Genomic DNA, 15,307 nt, shown 5'->3' with positions numbered 1-15,307 from the left:
AATTTTCTTAGGCTGATTAGGTCCCTTTCACAAAAATTCCTCGTAAATACCCACTTATATTATCCATTTTTATATTGTATTATGTTATCCATTTTTACTCTAAACTTATACTTGTCCATTTTTTATATTATCCACCTATATTATCCATTTTTTACTCCAAATCTCCATTACCCAAACAGACCTTGCGGTTCAGCTGACACAATCGAATCATTTCCTTCCATTGATTTCGGTGCTTCTGCGACCATAACTTTTGTTTCTTGTGCCGATAGCTCGGGTGGAGCACTCCTCTCGACCTTAAACGTAAGATTTGTAGACGCAAAATTGCTCGAAAATTCGCTGATTAAAAACTTGAAAGTAATAAGTTCAAAAATCCCTCATAGGAAGTATAACATAGTGATGAATTTCGACTCATTCTTATAACCCTGTATTTTTTAAAATTGATACCCCCTTAGACGATGGCATTACATTCGATACTGGTGGAGCTGATGTCGACGGCCGTGGTACCACATCAACGACTGTGTCGTTTTGGACTATTTGCTCTGGAAGAGATGCGACGTTGATCGCGGGTGGTGGAGTAGATGCCACAGCAGTGACAGCATTAGAACCACCTAACACTGACTGCGCAACCTGCATTGTGAATTTCTGCGATGCATTTGAAGGCAACGATGATGGCTGCTCACGTTTCACGTCCTGCCCTGATGGCGGACCTTTCTTGCCGCCTGTAAATACATAAATATTTGAAAAAGATGAAAAAGTTTTTTACACTCTTAACAAGAACAATTACCAATACATGTAAAGAAACACAGATGCTTTAAAGCACTTTCACCTCTCCTCTTTCTCCCTTCTCTCCTCTCTTCAAAGACGCTGGTGACCTCACTTTGTGCAAGAAAATCTTTTTTCTTACAATCTTGGAGAAAACAGCAATAGTAACGAGACAACAGGTGCAAATTCAAGAAAATGTAATTCAAAATAATGGCTTTAAAAAATAATAAAAACCCCTGTTGAAGTATTTAGGAGATTTTAACGTCGCCGTTAATCGGGAAGCGGTAATGACGGAACTGAACCCCAATGATTGACTCCCTTGTTTATACAGTGACAACGGTTTATAATATTCCCACAAAGTACATGTTACTCTTTAACAAACCGGAATAAGGTTACAGCAGAGAGGCTTTGTTAGAGTAATTCGATATGGGAATATAAAGTTGATTAATATATTGGATCATCATCAAAAGAGCGAGGTTGTCAGAGAGTTTTGTGTCTACAATCTAGATATCGCAATTTAAATAAATAAAAGCAAACAGTTAAGAAATTTAAACATAAGGAAAAAATATTTGAATAAATCAATTTAAGAGATAAAAATTGGACAAATGATTCATTAAGATCGAAATATTTACATTATTATTTTTATGTAGTGAGTCATTTATCTAAAAATATTAAAATAACTTTTGTAGACCATATTTATATTGCTATAAATCTACATCAAGATATTTGCACAAAAAAAACGTTTTAATTTGACAAAAATCTTCGGATTTTTCCCGGCAACTTCATGTGAACGTTTTATATTTGAGATATACTAGCCGTAAATGGAAATCTAAACTACCGACACGGAAATGTGGGAAATAACGATCAAAAAAAGAATGATTAAGTGAAACTTGTAAATCTAATAACCCTCTCAGGAAGCGCTCAAACACTGTGTTCCCAACGTCCTCTCTTTCTAGAAAAGTATCCCTTAAAATCTCAAAGGTAGAGACGTTATTCTTAAGGCCTTTACTTTTTTGATAAGCTATTTACGGAATAGTTTACAAGCAGTTGCAAAATAAGCACAGATTTACACCAACAGTTAGTGAAAAAGATAAAATGAAGATAACAAGATGCTTAAAAGAGTTTAATTTTCTATACTCTCAAAAACAATGAATCCTGAAATCAATTCTGAAAGAAATACCTCAGACATTTTGATTATATTCGGTCGATAAGCAACAATAAATTGCTTCGAGAAATTTAACAACTATTATATTATTATCGAGTCTTTATACCATCCTTATACCAGTAGTCCTTTTCAGTTGCCTTCATAAATTACTCGCATAGTGATTAATGAAACAATACGGATGAAAAAGGACGATTGTAAAAACGCGAAAACATGCCGCCACCACTAAATTTTTCATAACAAATTTCGCCTTATTCATCTACCTTATGCTGCTTTCTGATGTTAATCATTAATCCATTTTTTTTTGGTCCATCTGCTCAAACTTTTTGTCTAACCTATCCCTTTCAGCTTTTTAATCTTTTGCCACATTACGGACCATCCACTGAGAAGATAAACAGGAATATACGTTAAATGAGAAAGAATAATTTGCTACTGCTCTCATTTCATCCACTGTGAAGTGGTAACGCTTCGGTAACTACTACACTTCACACATTAACTACAGCTTCATCTGTCTCACATGCACGCTAAAAAAAAAATGGATGAAAATTTAGTTCTCAATTTCACCAACACCATTACCACGAAACAGTTATTTCTTCGCCTTAATCAATCCAACAGCAAAATATCATTTCTTTACTCTTCCTTCACTGAAGTGAAAATGTTGCATCGATAGTGACATTGACAAAAAAAAAGAACCCGCAGCTGCGTGGGAGATGAATTGCATCGGTTACAGCCGCAACAACGGGCCATTACTTCCCGAATCACTGACAGTCTAAATAATTTCATTCCTTTTTAACATTCTTCTTCACTCTCTTCCTGACCCCACTCTAACTTTCCTCCCCTTCACACTTTCCAAGTTTACCCGTTTGTGAAATAGCAAGAGTATTATTACACTAATATTGCAGCTCCTACATATTCATGTAATTTCCTACTATCATTACTGTACTTACTTCTGCTGTTACCAAAACTATTTCATAGTCCAAAAATATGCTTACTATATAAAAATTTACAAATATATTCCCAACTGTTCAGCGTTAGGGAAGGATGAATAACACAGTTCAGCTGAAAGTCAAGAATTATATATTACTGCCTTGCAGTTTTCTACTAACATCACTGCACTTAATCAGCGTTTCCTAATACTATTTGCACTTTTGCATGCTTCTGTGCTTGCTTGCTCATTACTTGCCTGATAGCATATTTGTCAGCTTATTCGCTTATTTATATATACTTTCCGGTCCTGCTGTCAATTTGTTTCTTTTCTTTTTTTTTGCATATTTATTTGCTCTCTTTGCTTGTCATACTTTTTAAAATGAAATGAAGTGATAGTTTCAACTGAACTACCTAAAAAAGGATAGCATAAACATCAAAAATACAAGAAGGAATTCATATCCATATGCGGTCAAACAATATACGTATAAGAAACATTTGATACGCCCAAAACAAAACATCATTCAACCGAGTCAAAATGGTTTATTTAAATCACGATTTTTTTCTTTGGTTTTCTGAAGAAGTAATTCTTCTCATTTAATTAATTGCATGGAAAAGAGTGACCCTTCGACTTTTCAAGCAATATGCTATAAAAAGAAGGAAATTTTTATCAAGTGCCACTTAATCTAACCATCCCAACCATTTGCTACTCTACTGTCATCTCTCTCCTAACCCTTTGATAATTTTAAAGGCAAATTGCAAAACACAATTTCTGTAAATAAATGTTATCAGATATCGGAAACATCGAAACTACCATATATTGAACGCGCTGCGGTTACTGCTGGTGTAAGGCAGCAGCACAATGCATAATAATGACCACATTAGCCCTTATCGAAAGCTACATTAATTAGCTAACCATTTATGCCTGTATTTAATATGGTTATTAGCAAAGAAATCGGTAACGTTATGTTTGAACAGAAAACCATTTTCCCTAGGAAATGTAATCTAAAATACAATTAAAAAAAAAAGAAAAAAGAAAAAAAATCAGCATTTCAAACTACTTATTTCCTTTTCATTGGCATTCATGCCGATTTTACCTTGTCTAACCCAACTGTTGCTTTTTTTTTGTCATTTACCTTACTATAGACTGCGCTCGTAAATTATTAAAATTACTCAGTCAAATCATGATTCTTTCTTTTATCAAAATTTTTTCTACGTGCTTTTATGCTAAATTTCGCTAACATCTATAAATGCGACAAATTTTACAAATTTTAGACAAAATGACATCATGTTGCGACGCATTGTGTGAATAGATTCAACATGTTGCCGAAGTTTTGAAGAAAAAGAGAAATGACCGTTTCAGTCTCGAAAAAATGAAATTATCACCTCAACAATTTTTCGCAAAAACAACGGAATCCGCTTTCGTTAAAATTGAATTAAAACTTACCGGGGAATTTCCGGGAACTTCCTCTCTTGCTGTAGAGAAATATAGTGATGTTGTTGCAACTTGGTGATGGTTTCAAAAAAAAGTTTGAAAAAAAACATATGCATCTATATGCTACAAAATTCCGAATGTTACATAAGCTTTACCTTCTGATAACTCCCTCAGGTAGGTGACTTACTATCCGCTAGTTAAACATCAAAACAAACCACTAAAGATTTAAATACAGTGAACTGAAAATCACCAAGTGATAGTCCAATATCATGTATGAATGTAAACCTATCTAAATTGGTGATTCCCAGTCAGTGGTCCACAAGAACTAAAAATAATTCGCGAGGACAACGATGCGGTAATAAAAAACAGTCGGGCGGCTGTTGCTTCTTTTTATTTTTGCAAGTTATATCTTGATTCGTTTTTCAACGATAGAGGTCTGCTCGGATTGTAATATTGTAAAAGTGCCAAAATCCCTTTGTTAAAGTTTACTCTCAAATTAACGGAATTTATTATTTTTGAACTTTGTGGTCCTGTTACAAATAAAAAAGGTCCATGGCCAAGAAAAGATTGGGAACCACTATTCTAAATCATCAACGTCAACTCGAACTCTATCAACACTCCTTCCGATTTGTGCTCTGCGATCAGTTTTCCGTATTTTGAAACAAATATAGATTGACACAGGAAAAGAATGTCAAGTAGATCAGTGATCAATTATTTTAAACATTATGGGGAAGAAAAACGAATTTCGGTGAAATTTTGCAGTAAAAGTTCACATTAAAACATATATGCTAGAAAAAAGAACATGTATTTTTAAAAAGTTCATCTCCTTTTTTTTAAACAAATATAATCATTTAAACAATTAAAATCCATCTCCAATTCCACTGTGTTAATGAATGAAGGAGGAGAAATAAAAAAGTAGAAAGTAAGAAGAACAGAAAGATATGTTAAGGAGAAATTATGAGTTAAGATTACTTGCGGTAAGAACTGCTTTTACCCTGAAGACTTTAGGTCTAATAATAAATTATATGCTGTCTAAATCTACTGCTTTCGTTTATGTGATTAATGGTACCAAATGAAGTTCATTAACTCTTTCCCACAGGCTTTCCAACAATATCAACTGTTCCTCCCGCTAGTATCTGCAGTGACATTCAGGTTTATATAAGACTTCCGAGTTAATGTCTCTTAGAGTGACATAAAATGTCTTACACAAATAATATCACAAGAATTCAGCCAAAAGATCCAAGAACTATACGCCGTCATCAGGAATAATGGGAAACGAACCGTTAAGCAGTCAGTGAATTTGACTGAAGTATGATTCTCTGTGTAAGCAACGTAGGTAAAATGGATAAATCAGCAAACTATTCGTAAAAAGACTAATTGAATAAACATACCAGTATCAGCATTTTCCACATTCTGTTGCATCATTTGTTGTTGTTCCTTTTCTGACCTAATTATATGATCTTTATTCGTCACTTCGTTTGTCATCGGATCGACAATAGACAAAATTCTCTTCGTTTTTGTAACTTGTTGCGGTGCTTGCTGTGGAACATTGCCTGTTATCCCAGTTGCAGCTGTTGTTGCAGGTGGTGCAGTAGGTGGTGATACTGCTGCAGTAGCTTGCATTAGGAACGGATTTTGATTATAACCTACGTTCATACGTGCTGCTGCCGCTGCTGCCGGATTAATGTAATCTGCTGGCTGAGCAGGCGGGAAATATGGATAAACTGGAGCAACAACCCTGAAACTTGAGATGGCAGTGAATATTTTAAATAACAAACAATATTTTGATTACAATTATTCACAACTTAGTCCAAATAAACATTTAATCTCCCCATTCATATGTCTATTTTCGAGGGTTCTATTCTGCGATAAAATTAAAATACACTTTCTAGAAATGTCGTTTTTACGTAGTCGAAAGTTGAATGTTGAACTAACGGAGGATAATAGAATGACTGTGGATTGTTGGGTATAAAATTATGCGCACTATAAATGGCATTCGAACTATACATCGAACTAGGTGGCGCTGTCGGATAAGCCAACTGAAAAGTTAAAACATTAGAACCTGTGTTTTCCGGAGAACCTTGAATTGCTTTGAAGAAAATGAAAATTGGGCACAATGACAAACATATTTATATGCCTAATATAAAACTAGAAGGGTTACTTGAATGAGCACCAATATTACACAGTTTAATAGTTTGCGATCTCATTTAAAATAAATTAACTTCAGAAGAGAAAGTGAACAGACCTGCGAAGTTGGATAATTTTGTTGTGTCTGAACTGGTTGCGTTTGATATCTGGCAGTATGTATTGTTATCTGATGATTACCTTGCTGCGGACGTGCACCTTCTACGTGTGCTTCGCCTGCCGCAAATTGCATACTTGGATTCCTATAACATAATATAAAAATGGTTAGTTTACCAGTTAAAATTGGTTATAACGCAACTGAAAAACGAGAGAAACCACTCTTACAATAATTTGCTTTGCGACTATTATTTCAAATTTGAATAAAATTCAGGTTTTCAGGCTATTGAAAAACGGGAAAATGCGCAAAATTAAACAAATAAAGCAACATTATCATCATAACTTTAACTTTGTTGGTTATCAAACAGAATGAACTTACGGAAGATTTCTCGGCGGTATCCGTGTAACGGTGGGATACTGGCCCGCAGTATGGGGCGGATGTGCGCTGTCCACACTTGGTATAGCGAATGGAATTGGCTGCTGGGGTGGCTGCCCAGCATTTCCGTTAACCAAAGGTTGTGGTGGCTGCCCCGGTGGTAGTACCCCAGCGGGTACTTGAGAACTTACAATATGTTGGCCACCATAATCTGAAAATTCCATCTTTAAGTCCATTAAGAAATATCTCCACACATAATTTCAGGTAGATTTATTCCAGAGCTGAAACAATGTAAATGAATTCAAATGGTGAAAATTTCTCAATACAGGTTTCCTTCTTCATTTGTTTTAGATTCTGGAATTTATAAAATGGCGGAAAATTAAGCTGACGTCTAATTGTTGCGCCTGAGCGCTGTATAAGATTCGACACTGCACCCTTCTGATTTCTTGAACCAAAACCTGATACTAACTGCTCAAATGATGCACCTATAAACAAGAATGTAACATACTACCGTGCTCTAGGGATCTTTTTATTGTCTAATGCAATGCTTACAAAATCAATTTATCGTCTTCGACAAGACTAAATCTATCACTAATCTATTCGTTCTCAAGCCTAGACATAAGATCAATCTATTTGTCCTATTAAGCGATGGTGCTTAATCCATAATCAGTTTATTCTTTGAATTATCTGTGCAATAGTAACTACACTATCCATAATATGTTCACATGTCTATATATAAAGATGAAACGCTTACATTTCGCTATCAATTTCAAAAAAAAAAAGAAAATGATATCATGAAGCATACATAATGAAGAAAAATAAAATACCCTCCTCGTCTATCTTCGTTCTTTCCCATAACAAAAAAAAAAGAAAAAAAATCATTAAAAGCAAAATTTCTCCAACAAACCTGAGGGAATGATAAACGGCAAGGTAGAACTATTCCAGCATAACATGTAGAATAAAAATGGGAATAAAAACGAGATTTCTGCATTCCAAGGAATGGATCATTCTATGGGAGGTACGGTACTTTTGACAGACATTATCACTACAGAGAACATTACTTACGACAAGCCATCTGAGCAATAACTTAACATCATTCTCAGTTGGGATCAATTTCCTGCTTGGTTGCTGTCATCCACCTATCCGTCCGTTCTTTAACTTTCCTCAAAAAACTTTTTCTTTTCTCATTTTCCTTCTTCACTTTGATTTCTAATACTTTCTTCTTCAAATAGTGATCGATATCAAATAAACGATTAATAGTAAAATCTAACTTGTCTAGAAATCTTCCCCCTTTATTTAGCATTTTAGTCATTTGTTATAATAAATGGTCATTAACTGAAATCACCTGGAATGGATCCATTTCTTCTTGGTTTCCCTCGTGGGTTACCACTGGACATATTATGTTTGAAATTCCTGAAAATTGAATTTTTTGCTTCATTATCGATTAGTGATGGTATCATAGACTAATCAAATGACAGGATAGACTAATCTAAATAACGATATTTTTAATTATAGATAGATACAGAGATGAATAACTGGTGCTATTTACGGAACAGATGGTTAATTTGGTAACAAACTGGTTAGTCTAAAAAGAGAGAACTTTTTTAATTACAAAGAGATACAACGATTACGAATAGTATCACTGGAACAGACGACTAACATAATGACAGACACATCAGACCTAAATAAGCGAGACCTTATTAATCACAGAGACAAAATAATTGCTAATCTGCGCTGTCCACAGCGTAGGCTGTTAAGCTAATGACAAGCACGTTTAATTCGGATGGATCCAAGGGTTTGACCCAACGATCAACATTGTTTCTATCTCTTCTAACTTTCCTGTTCTTTAACTGGAACATAAGGTCATTTTTGGGTCATTTGCCGAATTTTATACCTAACTGATTTATCATTACTATGTCTATCGACTCTTCCCAATTACAACCTGAAAAAAATAACTTTTTTCATCTATGAGAAAATTTAATTTAAAAAATATATGCGTACGTATTTGTACAACATTCAAAAGTTCCATCTGCAATCGTAAGAATCCACGAAAAAGTATCCAAACTGAATGTTTATTTATAATCCAAGAAGTGCAAACGTATCCATTACTTTCGGTTTTGGACAGAATTACGGATCTTACCTCCTGTTTCTAAATAACAAACTAATTGATTAATTGGTCGTTCCAAAAACATTTTTGGCAGCACTTCAGTTAACCCTATCCCAGATGTTAACAATTGGTACTAAATTTAGTCTCCGATTACAAGATACAAGATAAAAGTACAGTCGTCATTTAATTTCCATGTAAACCTATCGCACCGTTTTGTATACGGATCTCAACAGTCCTCAGCACTAATTTACTGGAAGTGATAAACACTGACTCATCACTTACCCCCTCCATCCCTCTACCTTCTCAACAAGCCTTTCCGGAGTCCAGGCCAAATAGACCAACTTTTCGTTTATGCTCATCCTAGGCCTGCTTATGGGTTCTAACACGAAAACGGCGGTACTGTAGTGTACTGTACCATACCGTACCGTATCGTGCCGGAAATATCCAATTCCCTATCCTCCCGTTCACCTTGTTAAAGCAGACACATACCATAACCCAGCTGTAGGCTTCCTTGCCGAATATAGTGCTGCAACACACAAGATCATGGCATTCTTTCAAGGATTTGGGAACGGAATGAAAATCATTTATCTCATTGCACGTAAATTAAAATATCTGAAATGGATGGAAGTTGAAACGTGGCTTGTTGGTGGTGCGTTCCACTTTTTTTATGAGAAATAAATAAAGGTAAGGAATGTAGAAATGGGAGACAATGAATCATTGAAGAGAGAGAGAGAGAGACAGAAGGAGAGAAGGAGAAAAGAGATGAACAATTACTTGTCACCTGGTCGTTTGTATTTTTTTTTGCGAAGGTTATAAGTTACTAGATAGGTTTCAGAATGAAGCTAATTATAGATGAAGTAATTACAGTTCAAATGATCTTAGAATATAAACGCTTAATTGAATTGAATGGAAATGAAACAATGAGTAAAATGAGAAATATTTCATGTCGGAAAGAGAGAAGAAATGTGGAAAAGAAAGAGATTATGAAAAGAATAGCTAAGAAGAAATGAATGTGAAATATCCTTACATAATTTGCTTCATTTGTAGGGTCTTACGTGATACACTATAATAGTTAACGTGACACAATGTACATGATACGCTGTGTAGCTGACGTGACCCAACGTACGTGATATAGAGCGTACTGCTTTTGCAAAAATTTACGTATAATTTATTTCTCACAGACGAGTTGACGTACTCTTTTCAACGCCACAATCAAGATTTGACCATAAAGGTCAAAGCGGTAATAAATTTCACTATTAAAATGCTTTGATTCTTTCACATTGCTAATAGAAGCTAACATCAAAATCAAAAGAAAAAAAAAAAAGAAGCCGAAAGGTTGACAGATTTGTGTGACAGGGGTTGGACTGTTTTTTTTTTTTATTTTGAACTGTTTTCCCCAGATAATGTCATCTACCAATCAATATCGCACGACCCTATAAATAATAGGCGTGAGTGATGGTAATTTATGGTTTTTTTTTTTTTTACATCATCAGTTTTTGAAAATTAATTATTTTCAGTCCATACGGAAGACAAATTTTTGAAAATAAAAAAAATTATCAGAATCCCGGAAACTTTCAGTTTATCTCAGATAAAAAGTTTTCAGTTTATTCTTATTTCAATTTGTCTCAAACTGCTACATTATTATAATCTTTGAATAAAAAGTATACAATATTAGGATTTAAGTGTCAAATTTTAATTTTAAAATAAAACGAAAATTTTAAAAATTTTGAAATAAAACGAACAAAAAAAAAAAACGAACAAACTTTTCTAGTATTTGCTTTTTTAAAGAAAGGAATTTTTCAAATAATTTTTTTTGGTAAAAAAAATTGAAAAAAAAAGATTAGTTAAAATTCAGTAGTTCCATCCTCACAAATTTGATTATTTTTATATTCTTTTTAGTACCAAAAAGGGAAAAAATTGAAAGGAATCATTTCTTAACTTGAATTACTGTAAACTTATGTAAATTTGAAAATAAGAAAAAAAGAAAAGAAAAAAACCTGTGGAACAACGGCATTATGGCTTAGATGGAATGTTTGATCAGGTATACTATATCTATCTATGAACAAAGGGAACTATCCTTCTTTAAAGATAAACCAGTCTAATCGTTGAAGGCCGATCAATGGCCGTAAATTTGATTGAAATGAATTAGATAATTGGAAAAGCTGTGTATTATTCAAGAACTTTTCGAATATCATCGAGAGATTTGCATAATTCCCGAATGAAATATAGGAAAAAAGGATGCTTCCCTAGCCTTTTTTTGTTTTTAAATTGATGACATGACTTTCCATCCTTACTTTTTCCTTCCATTACTTACTTGACTTACTGATGTAAGGCTAAGAATTATGGATGGAATAATTCAGTTTTGATTGGCGAAGCATAAAGAGATGATAAAAGAGGAAGAAATAGTGCGGCATATGAATTCAACTCTTGTTAACAGAATCTTTCTTTTGTTCATTATCAAACATTATCAATTATTTTCTCTCATTTGAGAAGGGAAGGATAAACACGGTGACAAGGACAAAAAATGTTGTTGACAGCGGTTTAATGTCATGCTAGCGCAATCATAAATGACTGTTTGTTGTTTAAATGATAGTAAGAGACATTTCTTGATGAAATTATGGCTAGATACTGATGTTGTTTGAGAGAGAAGTTAATAAGTAGTTGAGTAAGTAATTTATTGTTAAATGATGCTAATCACTAAGTCCTGATTTGACTACTAAATTAAAGATGATGAAGTAGGAAGAATATTTCTTTTTTTCATTTCCTCTTTTTTTTTTTACTTTTGAAGTTCACTGTCTGTGAACCGTTTCAAACGATAAATCATTTCACATAATTAAATAACTGAAGAGATTGATATGAAAGGAAAGTTAAACATACATGTGTCGTTGCAACATCCTTAAGATCGGATGGAGAGGTTGGTTTGCATGATTTTCTCGGTCAACCGGGCCAGTTGGAAGGTTTTCATGATTTTCGCTGTCGATTGGATGTATTTGAAGATCCGAATGATTTTCTCTGTCGTTTGGATGATGAGTTAAAGGGTTTGGTTGATTTTCTTTGTCGATCAAATAAGTTGGAAGATTTCGCTGATTTTCACTGTCGATCAGATGAGTCGAAAGATGTGGTTGATTTTCTCTGTTGATCGGATGAGTTGAAAGGTTTGAAAGGTTTCCGTGACTTTTTCTGTCGATCAGGTGTGTTGCAAAATTTAGTTGGTTTTCTCTGTCGATCAGATGAGTCGGAAGATTTGGTTGATTTTCTCTGTCGATCAGATGAGTTGAGAGGTTTCCGTGATTTTCTCTGTCGATCAGGTGGGTTGCGAGATTTAGTTGATTTTCTCGGTCGATCGGATGAGTTAAGGGGTTCCCGCGATTTTCTCTATCGATCAAGTGAGTTGCAAGATTTAGTTGATTTTCTCTGTCGATTGGATGAGTTGCACGATTTAGTTGATTTTCTCGGTCGATCGGATGAGTTAAGGGGTTCCCGCGATTTTCCCTATCGATCGGATGAGTTGCACGATTTAGTTGATTTTCTCGATTGATCGGATGAGTTAAGGGGTTCCCGCGATTTCCTCTATCGGCCAGGTGAGTTGCACGATTTAGTTGATTTTCTCTGTCTATCCGTTGAGTTGAAAGATTTCCACGACTTCCTCTGTTGAATAGATGGGTTAGAAAGTTTGGCTGATTTCCTTCGTCGTTTGAATGAACTGAAAGATTTCGGTGATTTTCCCTGTCAATCGAAAAAACTGGAAATTTCCGATGATTTGATCTGTCGATCGAACGAGCTGGTAAGTTTCGATGATTTCTTCTGTCGATCGGATAAGTTCGAAAGTGGTTTGCACGATTTCTTCTGTCGATCGAATGAGCTGGAAGATTTGCATGATTTCCCGTATCGATCGGATGTGTTGGAAAATTTGAATGATTTTCTCTATTCATTTTACATATGATTTGTCGAAGTTTTTTTGTATCCTTGAAGAATTTGAAGTACTTTCTCAAATTTCTTCTGTTACAAAGATCTGTAAAGATTTCATATATTAGTAGCATATGTTTGACGTCATGGTATACCCATTCAATGTTGCGAAATAATAATTAATGATGCAATGGTCATTCTGCTAAGGTCAGGTTACAGGTCAATCACTTGCCAACCCCGTTTCCATCCGCTGCTATTACTTTCTACTAAAATATTGATTAATGTTAATATAACAACTGTTGCATAATTGTACTTTTAGACTTTATAAAATTCCATTATATAGACATAAAGGTGTATTACTAATATAGTAGCAACAGTATAATATAGTAGAGTATAGTACAGCATAGTACAATAAGCTATATTATAGGATACCGAAGGAAAAACTCGGTAATTGTATCAATTTTCTAAATTCATCATTTGTTATAAGAAAATGGATTTTTTTTCTTTTGTTACTTTTGTATTTTATATTTTATTGAATGCAATACTTACTTATCTATTCAGATAGTGTTCGATAAAACATAATGTATATGATGATAAGATATCAGTTGATGATGAAATGAATTATTAAATGATAAAAGATGGATATTGAACAAATTGATTATTATCTCCGATATTTATCCAGACAAAAATTCTTAATGGTCATTTGATCATTGCAAAGATCCTCAATGACAAAAATCCTCGTGGTCATCTGGTCATGAATGAAATCGATGGAAATAATAATTTCAGGGAATTATAACTATTATTCCTTAAGGTGATGGATATTCCTGCGATAATAAATTCAAACTGTATCACTAAGAACTACTTTCTACTAATTTCTTCACGTAATCAAACAGAAAAAATAAAAAGTAAACGCAGTGAAGATCAGCAAATAAATTTAGAACTGGTTGTACCTAAAATAATGGTACAGAAAGAGAGATGGTCAGATGATCACTGACCTCACCAATGTGTTGTGTCCAGAACAACAACAACAACAACACTCCCTCTGAGGTCAAACACATCATCGCTCTTTCTCTATTCATCGATTGTTTCGATTGCTTACCAAACAGATCATATTCTTCACCATTTAATATCTCATTTGTAATTGAATATATTTTTGTAAAAATTTTTCATTGAAATTTTGAAATAGCTGAAAAAGTTATCGATTTTTTTCCTTGTTTCTTTTTTGTTTTTTTTCTTTGTTTTTGTTTTTTGTTTATTTGTTTGTTTATTAATGCAATTGTAAAATTTACTCAACAACTTTATCTTTGAATGATTTTGGAATGTAACAAAATTGTTTATTATTTCTTTTAAACGAATGTTCTGCTCTTTGATCTTCTAAATTCCAATCGTTAATCTTTGATCTTTTCTGTTTCCTCTTCATAATTTCATTGGCATTGTTTGTTTTCCCGGTTGTAATGATCACCAAAAATGATTTCTCAGTAACAATAATATTCACATATCGATTAGTACATAAATCTTGATCGCATATTTGCATATCGATTAGTACGTAAATCTTGATCACATTTTCGCATATCGATTGGTAAATGCTGATGATAGCTATAATTTACAATCATAGATCATATATTTAAATTTACGACATTATTTGGGATAGATGATATCCATAGTTAATAATGATTACTGATTAGAGATTTTAGTATCATCTAAACAATCCTGTAATTTCTCGTTTTTTTTGACTTTATTCTCATAGTTTATTCCTAGCCTATGATTATTTAGGCTTTTTTGGCCATTGTTATCTTTATCCTCATTTTGGCTATTGTTAGTCCTCAAATTATTCCTCATTCTTTTTTTCAACCTTTATATCACAATTTTTCTTCATATACGAAAAAATATTCGATGCATTTCATTTGCATATAATTTGGCTATTATTTATTTGACATTATCATTAATGCTTCCAAATTCTTCCTATTTCAAATTATCCAATGAAAGTATGAGAAATTGGAAAGAAAGTAATAAGGAAATTAACAAATAGCAAAAACTGATTCCGGATATATTCTGGCCGTCAAATTACTATTTAAAATTTACTTTTGGCTGATGGCATTTCCCACCGGCTTTTTTTTCGAAATATTTACCTAAATTTTCATATTTCTGAAACTGAAAAGTATTGATGTGAAGTAAAACGAGCTGAAATGTGAATGTATAATTTTTTTTTGTTTTTTTTTTTTTGCGGCCGATAAACAGCCAATTATCATGGATGATGTGTTAAAAATTCAACCATTCTTGAAATTTAATGATTGAATTATTTAATGCAAATTTGCCAATAATTTCAAAGATTATAAAAAGATGAAAAAATTGGGAATTATTTATTGTAGTATTTCATCATTTTTGTAGAATTAT

At 33.4% G+C, this 15,307-nt stretch overlaps 2 protein-coding genes across 2 annotated transcripts in view; both read right to left on the bottom strand.

Annotated features, from left to right (window-relative positions):
- LOAG_17098 (eIF4G) overlaps window positions 1-8,322 on the bottom strand; it is a 16,289-nt gene extending 7,967 nt beyond the window's left edge. The window contains exons 1-7 of the mRNA XM_020449758.1: window positions 8,246-8,322; window positions 6,904-7,111; window positions 6,529-6,670; window positions 6,219-6,322; window positions 5,675-6,021; window positions 445-719; window positions 182-293 (exon numbers count right to left, since the gene is read on the bottom strand). Coding sequence (XP_020306681.1) covers window positions 182-293; window positions 445-719; window positions 5,675-6,021; window positions 6,219-6,322; window positions 6,529-6,670; window positions 6,904-7,111; window positions 8,246-8,297 — 1,240 coding nt within the window. The 5' untranslated portion in view covers window positions 8,298-8,322. The remainder of the gene's footprint in view (window positions 1-181; window positions 294-444; window positions 720-5,674; window positions 6,022-6,218; window positions 6,323-6,528; window positions 6,671-6,903; window positions 7,112-8,245) is intronic.
- A 3,552-nt stretch (window positions 8,323-11,874) lies between these two features.
- LOAG_07324 (hypothetical protein) lies at window positions 11,875-12,939 on the bottom strand (the record flags this gene model as incomplete). Its single annotated transcript, XM_003142857.1, has 1 exon — window positions 11,875-12,939. One exon carries the CDS (start codon window positions 12,937-12,939, stop codon window positions 11,875-11,877), a length of 1,065 nt encoding a protein of 354 aa, XP_003142905.1.
- Window positions 12,940-15,307: the final 2,368 nt, after the last annotated feature.

Source organism: Loa loa (assembly GCF_000183805.2).
Source record: "Loa loa unplaced genomic scaffold supercont3.39, whole genome shotgun sequence".
Lineage (NCBI taxonomy): Eukaryota > Metazoa > Nematoda > Chromadorea > Rhabditida > Onchocercidae > Loa > Loa loa.
This window is presented reverse-complemented; position numbering and strand designations above follow the sequence as displayed.